Consider the following 16,861-nt stretch of genomic DNA (forward strand, 5'->3'; position numbering starts at 1 on the left):
TTGGAGGGTGAGGGGTGGCGGAGGCCGCTGGGAGGCTCCCGGGGGTAGCTGTTGGCCCCACCTCCGAGCATCCGGGGCCTGCGCCTGCGGGGCCTGCCCTCATGGGCCCTGCGCCTGTGTCCAGGAGGAGGTGGAGCGGGAGATCATCAAGCAGGAGGAGAACGTGGACCCCGACTACTGGGAGAAGCTGCTTCGGCACCACTACGAGCAGCAGCAGGAGGACCTGGCCCGCAATCTGGGCAAAGGCAAGCGCATCCGCAAGCAGGTCAACTACAACGACGCCTCCCAGGAGGACCAGGGTGCGTGGCCCCGGGCGGGCAAGAAGCCCGTGGGCGCTGAGAGTGCGGGCGGTCAGAGGGCTGGCCGGGGGGTGGGGGGTGGGGGGGTGGCTTGGAGAAAGGGGGCTGGGAGCAGGGGTGGGTGCCGGCTGTTTGGGGAGCTTGGTGGCTAGGGTCCAGTGACTTCACCACTGCTCCTGGTGTGGCCTTGGGGAAGCCTCAGTTTCCGCATCTGTGAGAGAGGGATGATGATGGTGTCATGCCTTAGGATACAGTGCAGGGCTGTTGGGGTTCAGTGAGCTCCCAGGAAGTACACCGTGCTCGTTTCGTTGTCCCTCACCCCTGGGCTGGGTTTTGGGGGCTTGGCATGGCCCTGGGCGTGGGGGGGTCTCACTCTGTGCCTCTGCACGTGGCCCCTCACAGAGTGGCAGGACGAGCTCTCTGATAACCAGTCTGAATATTCCATCGGCTCCGAGGACGAGGACGAGGACTTTGAGGAAAGGCCAGAAGGGCAGAGTGAGTCTCAGGACTGGTGACCCTGGACTGGGGCCCAGACACGTGTCAGGGAGCTGCTGGTCAGCCTGGGGTCCCCTGGGGACACCAGGACAGTCGTCCATCCTTTGGAGGATGTCCTGAGGGGTTCTGCTGTCCTGGGGTGAGTTGCTGGAAGGGATGCGGGGGGTCGGGGCACCCCGGGCTCCGGTGAGGTGTCGTGGTGGGTCTGCTTCCCAGGTGGACGGCGACAATCCAGGAGGCAGCTGAAAAGCGACAGGGACAAGCCCCTGCCACCTCTTCTCGCCCGTGTGGGTGGCAATATCGAGGTGGGGCCCGCCTGCACCCCACTTTCCCAGCTCCCCTTCCCCCCCCTCAGAACAAAGAGCTCATCCCTGCTGCACCTCTGGGGGTGTAGAGTAGGGATAGAGGCGGGGGGGAGGGGCGAGGGGCCTGCCCAGCGTCACAGCCAAGTAGAGGTGGGGCCAGGACAGACCCCTGGGTCTCCGGGTCCTGCCTCCTCTGTGTTTCTCCCAGCTTCTCCCCTCCGTCCGCCTCTCTGCCCATCCCTGAGTTCTCTGCTCCTCCGCCCCACTCCCCGCCTGCCCAGGTGCTGGGCTTCAACGCCCGGCAGCGGAAGGCCTTTCTGAACGCCATCATGCGCTGGGGCATGCCCCCCCAGGACGCCTTCAACTCCCACTGGCTGGTGCGGGACCTTCGAGGGAAGAGCGAGAAGGAGTTTAGGTAAAGGGGCTGAGGTGGTGGCCCGGGGCGTGGCTGCCCACCCCAGAGCGGGCAGGCTCCGCTGAGGGCACCTGCCCACCGGGCCGTGTTTGTGGATTCCTGTTGTCTGGCCTTTGGGTGGGCAGGGCTCAGGTGCAGAAAACCCTGAGCAGCCGCCTCTGCTAGACCAGATCCAGGGCAAGGGCTGTCATGGGGGGGGCTCCCTTCTGGGCCCCCCCGCCCCCGGTCCTTCCCTCGGGGCCTGACCCAGCAGGCCGGGCTGGGAGGCAGTTGATGGATGATGGCTCCAGCCAGGGGGTTACCTGGGGGGTCCTGCCAGCCCTCTCAGAGGGTCCTTGCTGGCCCCTCACTCCCTGAGCCCCAGTCCCCCCCACCCCAGAGCCTATGTGTCCCTCTTCATGCGGCACCTGTGTGAGCCGGGGGCTGACGGTGCAGAGACCTTCGCGGACGGCGTGCCCCGTGAGGGCCTCTCGAGGCAGCACGTGCTTACCCGCATCGGGGTCATGTCACTAGTTAGGAAGAAGGTGGGTGAGTAAGCCTTGCCTGGGCCTTTCCCGGCGGCCCCCCCATGGCCCTTGTGTGCCCTCTGGGGGTCAGCGGGCAGAGGGCAAGTGCCTGGCTCCGGGCACTGAGTCAGGCTAGAGGGACACCTCTAAATGCCTCTCTGGGCGGGGGTGGGGAGGCTGGAGGTGGGGACGGTAGGTCAAGGGGCAGAGCACACACTGGGGTGGGGGTGGGGCCTGGCGTAGAGGTTTGTGGTCAGAAGTGCATTCGGCTTGGCCAGCCTCGGTGGGGAGGTGGCATTCATCCCAAGCCCGGGACACCCCCTGTCCCTCCAGCCACCCTGAGGCCCTTAGCTCTGGGCCGAGACCACTTCCCTCTCCCCTTCCCTGTCTCCTGCCTCAGGTTCAGGAGTTTGAACACGTTAACGGGAAGTACAGCACCCCGGACTTGATCCCCGAGGGGCCCGAGGGCAAGAAGCCAAGCGAAGTCATCTCCTCGGACCCCAACACGCCAGTGCCCGCCAGCCCTGCCCACCTCCTGCCGGCCCCACTGGGCTTGCCAGGTCTGGGCTCCGATGTGCGGGGGAGGGCACCTGGGTCACGGGAGGTGGCAAGGCCCCAGGAGACGCCGGGTCCTCTGCACAACCCAGGATGGACAGCCTCCCTTCCCCGGCTGCAAGCTTCTGCCTGCAGAAATGTCGCTGTCCTGAGAGTTTATCTTTTTAATGGCTATTTACTCACCACAGCGTTCAGTCCTTGCAAATCTTACTATTCGGTAGTTTCTCGTGTGTTCACAGGGGTGAGTTGCCTCTAATTCTAGAGCATTTTCATCCCCCTGTGAGAATCACGTACTCGTTACCAGTCATTCCTTACTCTTTCTCCCCCGAGCCCCTGGCAACCACTAATCTACTCTGTGCACTTGCCTGTTCTGGACATTCCATGTACGTGAAGCCGCGTAACACCTGGCCTTTTGTGTCCGGCTTCATTCTCTAGCATGTTTTTCATTTTTTAAATTTTTTAACGTTTATTTAATATTTGAGAGCGAGAGAGAAAGAGTGCCAGCGGGGGATGGGCAGAGAGACAGGGAGACGCAGAATCCGAAGCGGGCTGCGGGCTCCAGGCTCCGAGCTGTCAGCACAGAGCCCGACGCGGGGCTCAAACCCACGAACTGCGAGATCGTGACCTGAGCCGAAGTCGGACGCTTCACCGACTGAGCCCCCCAGGCGCCCCGGTCTAGCGTGTTTCCGAGGTTCATCCACGTTGTAGGGCGTGTCCCGCTTCCTTCCTGTTTTTGGCCGAGTGATATCCCATTGTGTGGGATGTGCCGTGTTTCTGTTTGCTCGGCCGTCAGCTGGTGGATTTGGGGCCATCGTGAGTAAGGTGGGGGGTGCCATGAGTCACGTGGCTGTGAGCGTGGCTAGGGGTGGCACTGCTGGATCACGTGACCTGACATTCTGAGGAACTGCTGGACTTTTTCAGAGTGGCCACGCCATTTGACGTTCTCACCAGCAACGTGTGATGCTTCCCGGTTTCCCCACCCCCTCCCCGAACATTTGTTTTCTGACTTTTTGCTTACGGCTGTCCCAGTGGATACCAAGTGGTGTCTCCCCGTGGTTTTTTTTTTTTATAATTTTTTTTTTATTAATTCTTTTTTTTTTAAATTTTTTTTTAATTTATTTTTGAGACAGAGAGAGACAGAGCATGAACAGGGGAGGGTCAGAGAGAGAGGGAGACACAGAATCTGAAGCAGGCTCCAGGCTCTGAGCTGTCAGCACAGAGCCCGATGCGGAGCTCGAACCCACGGACCGTGAGATCATGACCTGAGCCGAAGTCGGATGCTTAACCGACTGAGCCACCCAGGAGCCCCTCCCTGTGGTTTTGATTTGCGTCTCTCTGATGGCTGAAGACGTTGAGAATCTTTTCACGTGCTTCTGGGTCATTCACGTGTCTTTGGCGAAATGTCTTTTCAGATCTTTTGTTCCTCGTTAATTGTCTGTCTTTGAGTGTCTTTTGGTGACCCATGTGTTTATTTGGGCAAAGTGTCGTCTTCCCTCCGTTGGACCTCGAAGGCCCCGTTCTGACCTACCTATGCCCGGGTGAGGCGTGAATCCCTGAGAGGCTCAGTGCCTCCAAGGACATCTATCCTGCTCCTGCGCAAAAGTGTGCCCTCTGGAGGTGGACACACCTGGTCCTGTGTGAGCCCCGTTTTCTCCCTTGTGATGTGGGACCGGACAGTGGACACCTCCCAGGGCTGCTCTGAGCACTTGGCAGGGTGTCAGGAGTTGGCTCAGTAAGGGGAGGCACACAGCCTGTCAGCCAGCCTGAAGGCGGGAAGCACCTCCAGCTGTCCCGGCTCCTAGGCCGGCCTCCGCCAACCTCCCCTCCCTGCCATGGGCAGCCCTGTGCCATCAGCCTGTGGCTTTGGCCTCACTGGGCCCAAGGTCCTCCAAGGATCCCCATGTCTGCGGGCCTGGCTTGAGGTCTCTGGCTCACCTGGTTCACCTGTCCTTCTTCTGGAGGGGCCAGGCCCAGAGGAGCCTCCTGAAGGCCAGCCTGGCTCTCCCCTGTGGCGCCCCATTTCCTGCCTTTTCACCCCTTGCCTGCCCAAGCCCACCGTCTCACCTCTTCCCTTTGATCTTTCAGACAAAATGGAAGCCCAGCTGGGCTACATGGATGAGAAGGAGCTGGGGGTGCAGAAGCCAAAGAAGCCCCCAGAAATCCAGGTGTGGAGGATGCTGGTGCCTGGGCCCTGGTGGGTACGGGGTGGGGGTTGGGTCTAGGGACCTTTTCAGCTCTTGCTTGGACAGCTGAAACCCAGACCTTCTGGCTCCACGCTCGAGCTTCTGGGTCTGGGGGGAGCAGTTTGGGAGCACGGACGGGAACCAGGAGGGAGTGGATTCCCAGCCGAGTGCCTGTCCTCTGCCCTCCGTGCTGTTGAGGCCTCAGGCCCTGAAGCATCCCTGGCCTGTCCTCCCCAGGCCCTGCCAACTGCCCTGGACAGAGTGGAGGGTGAGGACAAGCATGAGAACTCAGATGGCCAGGAGCGACTGGAGGACACAGAGAAGGCCCCGCCGTCCCCAGAGCAGCCGCCAAAAGGTGAGGCTTCCCACGGTCCCCCCACCTCTGCCAATGCAGGCTCTGGCTCCCGCCAAGCTATGCTCCGCGCTGGCTCTCCCTGGCCGAGCGGCAGACTCTGTCCTACCACGACAGGATCCGCAGGAGGAGAGAGCCAGGGGCTCGGGTCTCTATAGTGGACTTAGCTTTCCCTACCAAGCAGAGTTTGGGGGTTACTGGGCTGTCTTTTTTATTAGTGATTTCTAACTCCGTTGTATTGTGGTTGGGGCATGTGGGTCCGTGTGATATTGTTTCTACATTATGTTCATGAAACCTGCTTTTTGGCTTAATACGGTCAGATTTGGAAGTGGTCACGTGTGCCTGGAAAGAATGCATATTCTCTTCATTACTGGGTGTGAGGTTCTGAACATATGTGTTAGGTCATTATGTTGTTCAAATTTTGTTTGTTTGTTTGTTTATTTATTTACTTGAGAGAGAGCGGGAGTGAGTAGGGGAGGAGCAGAGAGAGAGAGAGAATTGCAAGCAGGCTCTGTGCTGCCAGCCCGGAGCCGGACGTGGGGCTCGAGCTGTAAAATCATGACCTGAGCCGAGATCAAGAGTTGGATGCTCATCTGACTGAGCCCCCCAAGTGCCCCCTCAAACTCCTTACATCCTTACTCAGTTTTGGTTTGCTTTAATCCGTCAAGTCTGAGAGACTTGTGTTAAAATCTCTCACTATGATTGTGGGTCAGTCCCTTTTTCCTTGTGAGGCCAGAGTTTGCCTCGTATCATTTGAGACTGGGTTGACAGATGCATATTGGTTTAGGGTTTTTATATCTTTCTGGTGAAGTGTGCCTCTTATATGATCCTTTTATCTCTCCTGATACTTTTTGCTTTAAGGTTTATTTAAGCTGGTTTGGATGGATCATACTTTTGTTTAGAATGTAGTCGGTGTATATGGCTTTCTGTACTTTCACTTCAAAAAATACACGTATACGTACACACTCTTCGCATGATGTAACCGCACGGATACAGTTTACCCGTTTAAAGTGTGCAAGTCAGTGATTTTTGGCATATTCGTAGAGTTTTGCGAACCATCAGTGCCATTAATTTTTAGAATATTTTCATCACTCCAAAAAGAAACCCCATATCCATTAGCATTTACTACCCGTCTCCTTCTCTCCTTAACCCCCGGCAATCACTAAATGTACTTTCTGCCTCTGTGGATCTGTCTGTTCTGGACACTTCAGGTAAATGGAATCATAAAACGGATGCCCTTCTGTGTCTGGCTTGTCTCACTCAGCGTAATGTTTTTGAGGTTCATTTATCTTGTGGCGTGGACCAGCACGTCACTCCTTTTTATGGCTGAATAACATCCTGTTGTAGAAATACGCTGCCTTGGATTGTCATCCGTTGATGGACGCTTGGGCTGTTTTCAATCTTTGGCTGCTGTGAACATTTCTGTAGTTTTTTGTGTGGACGTAAGTTTCCATTCTCTTGGGTATATACCTAGGGGTGAGACTGCTGGATTGTATGGTAACTCTGTGTTTACTATTTTGAGGAAATGCCAGATTGTTTTCTCCAGTGGCTGCACCGTTTTGCATTCCCATCAGCAATGTCTGAGGGTTCCGGTTTCTCCATGTCTTTGACCACGCTTGTGTTTTGTTTTTAATGTGTATTTAAAAAAAATTTTTTTTTAACATTTATTTATTTTTGAGACAGAGAGAGACAGAGCATGAACGGGGGAGGGTCAGAGAGAGGGAGACACAGAATCCGAAACAGGCTCCAGGCTCTGAGCTGTCCGCACAGAGCCCGACACGGGGCTCGAACTCACGGACCGCGAGATCGTGACCCGAGTCGAAGTCGGCCGCTTAACCGACTGAGCCACCCAGGTGCCCCTTAATGTGTATTTTTTAAGATTTTATTTTTAAGTAATCTCTACACCCAATGTGGGGCTCGAACTCACAATCCTGAGATCAAGAGTCGCATGCTCCACCATCCAAGCCAGCCAGGAGCCCTGCTTGTCTTTTGATTATGGTCATCCTAGAGGGTGAGAAGTGGTATCTCCAGTGGTTTTGATTTGTATTTCTCTTATGCATAAAGATGTTGAGTTTCTCTTCATGTGCTTATTGGCCATTTGTATATCTTTGTTGGAGAAACGTCTGCTCAGATCTTTAATTGGATTGTTTTTTTATTACTGAGTTCTAGGAGTTCCTTATACATATATATATCGTATCATATATGTGATTGGCAAGCATCTTCTTCCATTCTTTTACTTTAAAAAGTTTGTTTCCTTTACGTGTAATTGGCGTAACTACGTCTTATAAATAGTGTACAGAGGGATTTGTTATTTTAAGTCCAATTACAGAATCTCTGTCTTTTAGCTGGCAAGTTTGATGTCTTTTCATTTATTGTAATAGCTAGATATTTGCATGGATTTTTACTCTCTTTTTTTGTGCTTTATATTACCCTTGCCTTTTTTTTTTTTTTTCTCCTTTCCTATTGTCTCTTGGATTGATTAAATTTTCTTTTTATTTCCTCCCTCAACTCCTTCGGAAAGTGTATAGTCAATGCTATTTGATACTCTTAAGCTTTTAACATGTATCCCTCCTGAATAAGAGAAGGATGGTGGACAGTTCCACTCCCTTAACATCTTCAACGTGCTGCTGCTCAGTGTTTTAGTTTCAACGTGTTTTAATTTCCCAAATTTGTTATGGTGCTTCTTTCTAAATCTTTTTTTTTAAAGCTTATTTTATTTTGAGAGACAGAGAAAGAGAAGGGCAGAGAGAGAGAGAAGGAGAGAGAAAGAATCCCAAACAAGCTCCATGCTGTCAGCTCAGAGCCCAACGCAGGTTTCGAACCCACAAACCTTGAGATCATGACCTGAGCCGAAATCAAGAGTCGGACACTTAACTGATTGAGCCACCCAGGCGCCCCTTGTTTCTAAATGTTTAATCTTTATTTAGACCTGACCATTCTTAGCAGTTTTATGTTTGCTTCCTCGTTCATCATTGCTTTGTTCAATGTCTTTCTTCCTAAAGTACCCCCTTTAATGGTGCCTTCAGCAGATTTCTGTGCACGGAAAATTCTCTCATTGCGTGTTGTTTTCTCCTTTACTCTTGAATAATAGCAAAGCACAAGACGGGAGAGGGGCTTTCCCTCAGTGCTTTGAAGATGTTTATTCCCTGTGTGTTTTGGCTTCCACTGTGCTGAGAAGGCTGCTCTCAGGGTAATGTTTGCTCCTTTGTCGGAAACCTGCCTCTTCTGACTTTCCTAACACGGAAAGACCACTTTTAAGATGCTCCGTTTGTGGGGGCGCCTGGATGGCTCAGTTGGTTAAGCATCCGTCCAACTCTTGATCTCAGCTCAGGTCCTGATCTCAGGGTTGTGGGTTTAAGCCCCGCATTGGGTTCCATGCTGTGCATGAAGACTACTTAAAAACAAAAAAGGAAAAGATATTCATGTGTGTTTTTGCTACGATGAAATTCTTATTTGTCTTGCTTGTGACTAACTGTGATTCTTAAAGCTAAGTATTCTGTCTTTCATTGATCACGAGCAAGTTCTCAGTCATTCTCTCTTTGAGGATTGCCTTTGTCCCCATTATGTTTATTTTCTCCTGGCATTCCTGCTACTCACGGATTCTTTCATTCATCCAACAAACATGTATTGAAGGCCTGCTGTGTGTTGGGTGCCGTCCTGAGTACTGGGGACACAAGCAAGAAACCAGAATAGCCAAAACCTTCACGTGGAATTGCATTCTAGTGGGGGAGGCAGGCCATCAGCAGGAAACGGAAATACGTCTTGTTCAACAGCAGATCCCAAATGCGACGAAGAAAAGAAAGCAGATACAAGGTTAACCAGAGACAGGGGCTGGTGTATCTTTCACTTCTTTGTCTCTCTGCAAGCCTTTTTAATTTTTTTTTTAAGTTTATTTATTTTTGAGAGAGAGAGAGAGAGAGCGAGCCGGGGAGGGGCAGAGAGAGAGGGAGAGAGAGGATCCAAAGCAGGCTCTGCACTGACAGCAGAGAGCCCAACACGGGACTCGAACTCAAGAACCAGGAGATCGTGACCTGAGCCAAAGTCAGACACTTAACTGACTGAGCCACCCAGGCACCCCTCTCTGCAAGGCTTTTTGAGTCATCTTTAGATCTAGCTTCTGCCTCTTCCTTTATACTGTTTTGTTTGTTTATACCACCCATTTGTACTATTTTCTGTGGCTATGAAACAGATGATTACAACCTCAGTTCTGGGTTTTTTTTTTTTTTAACACTTATTTTTTAGAGACAGAGAGAGACAGAGCATAAGCAGGGGAGGGGCAGAGAGAGAGGGAGACACAGAATCCGAAGCAGGCTCCAGCCTCCGAGCTGTCAGCACAGAGCCCGACGCGGGGCTCAAGCTCATGAACCGCGAGATCATGACCTGAGCCGAAGTCGGACGCTCAACCGACTGAGCCACCCAGGCTCCCCTACAACCTCAGTTCTTAAAGCAACACCCATTTCACGAGCCCACGGTTCTGGGGGTCAGAAGTCTGGGTCGGTGTGGCTGGATTCCCTGCCGAGAGTCTTGAAAGACTGACATCAAGGTGTTGGCTGGGCCGAGTTCCCGAGTTCCCGACTGGCAGCTTAGGGGAAAAATCTGCTTCCAAGCCCATTCTTGTTGTTGGCTTTCGTCAGCTCCTTGGGGGTGGGGGACCGAGGCCCCGTTTCCTTGCTGGCTGTCAGATGGCCGTTCTCTGCACCTAGAGGCCGCCCACATTCCTTTCCACGGGGCCCGCTTCATCTTCAAGCTTCAAAATAGCACTTGTGTGCTGAGTCCCCCTCCTGCTTCAAATCTATGATGTCCTTTTCTGTGACTGGTTGGAGAAAGCCTGCTTTTTAAAGGGCTGGTATGATGAGGTCAGGCCCACCCCAATAATTTCCGTCTTTTAAGGTCACCTGGGCCTCATCACAAGCTCTGCTCCCACTCTAGGGCCCAGAAGCCTTGGAGGACATCTCAGATTTCTGCAGTGAAAATGTTTAATTTTAATTTTTTATGTTTATTTATTTCGAGAGAGAGAGAGCGAGAGAGCGCACGCACACGAGCAGAGGAGGGGCAGAGAGGGAGGGAGACAGAGGATCCGTAGCAGGCTCTATACTGACAGCAGAGAGCCTGACTCAGGGCTCAAACTCGTGAACCGTGAGATCATGACCTGAGCCGAAGTCAGACACTTGCCAGACTGAGCCACCCAGGGGCCCCATGACCGTGTATTTAATTTCTAGAAGTTTCATCTGGCTTTTTCCAATTTCCCTTTAGTTTTTGGACTTGCCTTATTATGGATGCTCATCACTTTTGTCTCTCTCTCTCTCTCTCTCTCTCTCTGGTGGATCTCTGGATTTGGGTGGGTACATCTTTCTGCTCATGGGGATCCTGGGTCACCTGAGTAAGCAGGAATGTCCCTGCTTTATTTCCAGAAGCCCTGGGCCCCGTGGTCTTGCTGGTGGCCTGGCTGGTCTGGGACCAGTCTTTAGGGCACGGTCTGTGCTGGGCCACACAGCTCGGGTTCCACAGTCCGCACGGACTTCGTGTTGGGTTTGGGTCTCTTACCGGAGACTTTCTGCCTCTAGATTCCACGCTGGAGCCAGGCTTCCTCCGCTCGGCCGTGGGGCACCGGACGGAACTTTCTCTCTTTCGCTGAGTGTGTGTGTCGTTAGAGGGTGTTGGGTTCCGGTTCCTGCGTCTTCGCGGCTTTTGCCGCCTCATCCTCCGGGTCTGGGTGTGGAGACGGAACCCAAACCCCCCGGGCCTCCTCCCGGCACCTGCTCGTCCCACGCCTTGTGCTTCTCAAGTTTGAGTTTCTCTTCATTTATGGCGCCAACGGTTTCCTTTGCTTCTTGTGAGCTCACTGTTGTGTTTTTCCAAGGTGATAGATTTTGCCTGACATTTCCGGGTGTTTACAAGAGGGTTTTGTGTTACTGAAGGCCTGCCGTGTCGCCAGAAATTGGAGTCTTCTGGTTATCATTGCTGTCGGGAAGATTTTTGAGGCTGCACCTTGAGGAGTTTGGGGCTGGGGTGCTGCTGGGGGTGGGGGGTGAGAGGGAAGGGGCAAGCCGACGGGTGTGGGGGGTCCACGCCCCCATGCCCCCCTTCCCAGAGGACCGCTCCTCAATGGCACCTGTTGGACCCTTGGCAAAGTGATGGATGGGGTTGTGTGTGTGGCTGAAATGGAGGTGAAAAGCCACCAGCCCAGAGTCCCCTCGACCCCTTCCCATTCGACAAACACCCCTTGTCTTGCAGAAGAAGTGCTTCCTGAGAAGGAGAAAATTCTGGACAAGCTGGAGCTAAGCTTGATTCACAGCAGAGGGGATGGCAACGATTTCAGGCCAGGTTTGGGCCTCTTGTGTGCTCTGTCTTGTGTCCCTTGGTCTCTGGAGGGCACCATCTGGACCCCGTTGGGCCTCCTGCAGCTGCCTGGGTGCCGCCTCCAGGCCCGACTGGTGCTGGTGGGCGGGAGCCTGGGCTCACCAGCTTTGGAGGGGGGAAGATCCCACCCCCTCTCCGAATCTTTCCTGTGGCCCCAGCCACCACCGGGAGAAAGGAGAGTGGTCACGGAGCTTGGCCTGGAGCATTTGGGGCTCAGTTGGAGGCTTTGTGTACCTGTAGGTGCTGGAATATTCTGGAACACCCATCCTCAGATTAATGTGCACTTTTTAAAAAAAAGTTTATTTTGAGAGAGAGAGAGCGCGCACATGAGTTGCGGAGGGGCAGAGAGAGAGAGGGAGACAGAGAATCTCAGGCAGGCTCCAGACTGCCAGCATACAGCCCAATGCTGGGCTCAATCTCACGAACTGTGAGCCGAAATCGAGAGTTGGGACACTCATCCGACTGAGCCACCCAGGCGCCCCTTAATGTGCACTTTGCCCACTGCTCTGCCCCGTGTTTTCAGGTGGTCCTGACTTGGTGGGGGAGGAGCATCTGGGCTGGAGCCCACCCTCCCTGCTCAGGACAGAGGAAGGAGCTGCTGGTCTGTTTACAATCCCTCTTGGCAGTGAGCTCCTTGAGGATGAGGAGATACGTTTCCCACTTGCCTTTGGGTCCTCAGTGCTTGGCACAGAGAGGCCCCTGGCCAGTACCTTTAGGATGGGTGGTGAATACGCATCTGTACTCCCACAGACGACACCAAAGTGGAGGAGAAGGAGCCCGTTGAAACACAGCAAAATGGTGACAAAGAGGAAGATGAGGAGGGGAAGAAGGAGGACAAGAATGGGAAGTTCAAATTCATGTTCAACATTGCAGATGGGGGCTTCACAGGTATTGGGGTGAGGTGGTGCCCAGAGAGCTAGGGTGGTTGTGTCATTCCTAACCATGTGGGCCCTGGGAGTCTGGGCAGATGGTTATTTTATACTAAAGTGTGCATGGTTGATGTAAGTGCATTTTAGAACCTTTCCTAATAACCCTGGAACACTGAACTTCTAGGGGTGGGAGGATGGTGGGTGGTGAGGAAGAGACTCTCCTGTGCCTACCTCTGTGAAGGACTTGGGGGGGCACCTCATTCTGCTCCCTTGGCTGGCTTCCCAGAGCTGCACACGTTGTGGCAGAATGAGGAACGTGCTGCTGTGTCCTCGGGGAAAATCTACGACATCTGGCACCGGCGTCATGACTACTGGCTGCTGGCGGGCATCGTGACGTATCCTTGGCCAAGCCAGGCCGGGCAGGAATGTGGCCTGTTCCTCTCTGGGCCTCGGGGAGGGGCATGGGGTGTGTAGGAGTCAGGAGCCAGCGCTTTGGGTCAGGTGCCAAGGACCCTTTCCTGGTGGTGGCGGTGACGATGACGTGATGATGACCATAGCTGCGGCTCGTCCCTTTATGCCCAGTGCTCACTCTGTCCTCACAGCAGCCTTTCGAGGGGGCGCTACCATGATTCCCATCATGCCGAGTAGGACACGGTGCTCAGAGAGGCCACACAGCTGGTGAGTCCCAGCCCATCCACCTGACGCCACGGCAAATCCCCATAAGTCCTGCCTGGTGCATACCTCGCCCCCTCCCGGGAATAATGCCTGGGGGGCGCAGCACCATTTACGGTGGGCTGGTATTCGTTCGTTCCGGCTCGGTTGATCATCTCCTGTGTGCCAGGCTTGGAAGGTACATCCGTGGACAACATTCCCAAATCCTTGTCGACCCGGGGCTCACCTCCTACCGGGGACAGATGGCGAACACCCTAAATGGGCAAAGTGTGGCATTCAGCACATGATGAAGCAGGGAAGGAGCAAAGAGAGCTTTGGGGGAGGGGGAGGTGCGTTTTCTAATGGGACGGTCAGAGGTGACATCTGAGCACAGACCTCCCAGAGGCAAGGAGAGGGTCACACAGCTGCCCTTCTGCAAAGCTGAGACAGCCTGGAATGGGCTGGTTATTATGAGAGGGGGAGTGTTCTGGAATGGGGGTCAGCAAACCTTGCTGGTCAGGGGCCAGAGAGTGACTATTTCAGGTTCTGCAGAGTGATTACTACATTCTGTGATTATAGCCAAAGCGGCCATGGACTTTAATAGTAAACCAGTGAGCGTGACTGTGTTCCAATAAAACTTCGTTTAAAAAAATAGGGTGGGGAGCTCAGGGGGCTCAGTCAGTTAAGCATCTGACTTCGGCTCAGGTCACGATCTCACAGTTCGTGAGTTCGAGTCCCGCGTCGGGCTCTGTGCTGACAGCTTAGACCCCGGAGCCAGCTTCGGATTCTGTGTCTCCTCCTCCCTCTGTCCTTCCCCCGCTCACGCTCTGTGTTTCTCAGTAATAATAAATAAATAAACTTAAAAAATTTTTAACAAATAGGCTGTGGGCCATAGTTTACAGATTTTGTTGTAGAGGTTAAGGTGTTTGGAGCCAGCCTGCGGGGCTTCAGATCCTGACTCTGCCCCTCACTAACTGTGGGACTTTGGGCAAGATAATTTTATTGTGTCTCCTTGTTCCCTCGAAGGCTCTGGGGGGAGGATCTCTTGCCAGCTTCTGGTGGCGGCCGTCAGTCCTTGACATCTCTCGGCTGACGGCTCTGCCTCCCGTCACGTGGCCTTCTTCTGTGGGTGCCTGTGTCCCAATTTCTTTTCCTTTTTTGTTTCGAAAATTTTTTTATTTTTTAAAAATGTTTATTATTTATTTTTAATGTTTATTTATTTTTGAGACAGACACAGAGCACGAGTGAGGGAGGGGCAGAGAGGGAGACCCAGAATCCGAAGCAGGCTCCAGGCTCCGAACTGTCAGCCCAGAGCCTGATGTGGGGCTGGAACCCACGAAGCATGAGATCGTGACCTGAGCTGAAGTCAGACGCTCAACCGACTGAGTCGCCCAGGTGTCCCCAATGTTTATTTTTGAGAGAGAGACAGAGAGAGACAGAGCACGAGGAGGGGAGGGGCAGAGAGAGAAGGAGACAGAGGGTCTGACACAGGCTCCAGGCTCCGAGCTGTCAGCACGGAGCCTGACACGGGGCTCAGACACATGAACCGCCAAATCATGACCTGAGCCAAAGTTGGATTCTTAACCGAGTGAACCACCCAGGCGCCCCCCCAATTTCCTTTTCTTATAAGGATACCAGTCACTGGGTTAGTGCCTGCCCTCATCTAGTATGACCCCTCCTTAACTTGATTGCATCTACAAACACCCCATTGCCAAGTGAGGTCACGGCCACAAGTGTAGGGGTTGGGGCTTGAGGGTTCTGCCCTCCAGGTTGTTAGGGTGAAGAGTTAAGCCCGTGCAGCCTCAGTGTTGTCTGGGCCTCTGAGGGCACCTGTCACATGATCATCAACCTGCTCACCCTGCAGCCAAGGTTAATGGCGTGTCCCAAGCTCACAGCCAGGATGCTGAACCTGGGCTGGGCCCCCCCGCCCCCCACCGTGGCCAGGTTTGCCCTTAACAGTGCTGCACCCAGGCACGGCTACGCCCGCTGGCAGGACATCCAGAATGACCCGAGGTACATGATCCTCAACGAGCCCTTCAAGTCTGAGATCCACAAGGGCAACTATCTGGAGATGAAGAACAAGTTCCTGGCCCGCAGGTTCAAGGTCAGTGCCAGCAGGGCCAGAGCCTGCAAGGGAGGGGGGCTGCAGGAGGGCAAGTTACACGAGGGCCTGGGCCAAGGGAGCGGCGCTCCCTCCCATATACCCGGACGTGGGCCAGGCTGTCCGCCAGGGGAGTCACGCAGTCAGTCAACCAACAGGGCGCTGGGCCCTTGATCCGCGCCTAGCCCCACCAGGTGAGTGTCCCAGCCCCAGGCGATGGGTGCAGAGAACCTGGCTTGGTGACAGTTCCGAGGGGGTGCTAAGATCAGACAAAGGTGGACAGACAGGTGGAAGTGTGTCCTCCCTCCTTCCTTTCTGCCAGATCCCAGGCATGCGGGGGTGGGTGCTGGTGGAGGAGGGGCTGGGCCAGCGCTCAGATCTCGCCTTGCCCCATCCCCCAGCTGCTGGAGCAGGCCCTGGTCATCGAGGAGCAGCTCCGGAGGGCCGCGTACCTTAACATGACCCAGGACCCCAACCACCCAGCCATGGCCCTCAACGCCCGCCTGGCCGAGGTGGAGTGCCTTGCTGAGAGCCACCAGCACCTGTCCAAGGAGTCCCTTGCCGGGAACAAGCCAGCCAATGCTGTCCTGCACAAGGGTGAGTGAGCCCCCTTCCCAGAGGCCGGCCTGCCAGCCTTCCTCCTGCCGGTGCAGATCCTTCGCCATCGACGAGGGCACCGATGGGACAGGGGCCTGGGGACCAAACGTCAGTCCAGAGGGCATAGCCTCCCAGCCGGGATGGGACTATCCATCATCCGGTCCAGGGAAATTTAAGCCCTCCGTGCTCTGGACTTTTCCTCAAGGTGGGCTCCGTGCAGGCCCCGGTCTGGGCATTGCCCTGGTCTGCGCATTAAAGAGATAAGCACGTTATCTCTTCAATGCTCACGATACCGGGAAGCGGTAAGGTGTATTACCCCATTTTAAAGTCAGAGACATTGACGGGCGGTGGAGTCAGTGCCCCAGATCTCCTGGGATTCAGACCTTTGACTCCTGTGCTCCGGAACTTCAGGAAGCTCCCGGGCCAGTTAGAGGGCCGGGGGCAGCCAAGGCCAAGCTTAAACCAGAGCCCCCGGACTTGCCGGCCCCTGCTCTGTCTGGGAGACGTCTCCTGAGTGGTGGGCTAGGGCGGGGGCCTCCCTGGGAGCCGGGACTCTAGCTGAGGGCCTGGGGGAAGCCCAGTGTTGGGTCAGAGCGTCTGGCTCGGCCCTCGGGCCCCTGGGGACGCCTGCTCTTGGCCCGGGTGGCGTCTCTCTGCTCCGTGGGCCCGGAGGGCCGGGTGAGGAGCGCCCGCCCGCCATGCCCCCGGCCTGGGGGGTGCTGGCCCCCGGCAGCTTTTCCACCTGCCCCCCCTCTGCAGTCCTGAACCAGCTGGAGGAGCTGCTGAGCGATATGAAGGCGGACGTGACGCGCCTGCCCTCCATGCTGTCGCGCATCCCCCCCGTGGCTGCCCGCCTCCAGATGTCAGAGCGCAGCATCCTGAGCCGCCTGACCAACCGAGCTGGTGACCCCACCACTCAGCAGGTCAGGTTTGGCCCACATGCCCTGGGCCTGGTCCCCGTCACGCGAGTCCTGGGTGCCCCGGGGCTGGGGCTTGGGGTGGGGTGTTGGGACTACGACCTTTAAACCCGAGTCCTTGCCTCCAGGGCGCTTTCGGCAACTCCCAGATGTACAACAACAACTTTGGGCCCAACTTCCGGGGCCCTGGACCGGGAGGGATTGTCAACTACAACCAGATGCCCCTGGGGCCCTATGTGACCGGTAGGTGCCCGTC

At 55.0% G+C, this 16,861-nt stretch overlaps 1 protein-coding gene across 3 annotated transcripts in view; it reads left to right on the forward strand.

Moving 5' to 3' along the window:
- Window positions 1–16,861, forward strand: part of CHD5 (chromodomain helicase DNA binding protein 5) — a 59,712-nt gene that overhangs the window by 41,527 nt on the left and 1,324 nt on the right. For 2 of the 3 annotated variants that reach the window (XM_078452511.2, XM_078452513.2), the window contains exons 26-40: window positions 125–299; window positions 702–794; window positions 1,011–1,099; window positions 1,381–1,514; window positions 1,894–2,038; window positions 2,421–2,580; window positions 4,661–4,740; window positions 4,996–5,113; window positions 11,345–11,434; window positions 12,221–12,358; window positions 12,626–12,734; window positions 14,962–15,094; window positions 15,493–15,688; window positions 16,448–16,611; window positions 16,734–16,848. In XM_078452511.2, coding sequence (XP_078308637.1) covers window positions 125–299; window positions 702–794; window positions 1,011–1,099; window positions 1,381–1,514; window positions 1,894–2,038; window positions 2,421–2,580; window positions 4,661–4,740; window positions 4,996–5,113; window positions 11,345–11,434; window positions 12,221–12,358; window positions 12,626–12,734; window positions 14,962–15,094; window positions 15,493–15,688; window positions 16,448–16,611; window positions 16,734–16,848 — 1,939 coding nt within the window. The remainder of the gene's footprint in view (window positions 1–124; window positions 300–701; window positions 795–1,010; window positions 1,100–1,380; window positions 1,515–1,893; window positions 2,039–2,420; window positions 2,581–4,660; window positions 4,741–4,995; window positions 5,114–11,344; window positions 11,435–12,220; window positions 12,359–12,625; window positions 12,735–14,961; window positions 15,095–15,492; window positions 15,689–16,447; window positions 16,612–16,733; window positions 16,849–16,861) is intronic. The other variant, XM_078452512.2, reaches the window with a different exon arrangement.

Source organism: Panthera onca, chromosome C1 (genome assembly GCF_046562875.1).
Source record: "Panthera onca isolate mPanOnc1 chromosome C1, mPanOnc1 haplotype 2, whole genome shotgun sequence".
Classification (NCBI taxonomy): Eukaryota; Metazoa; Chordata; class Mammalia; order Carnivora; family Felidae; genus Panthera; species Panthera onca.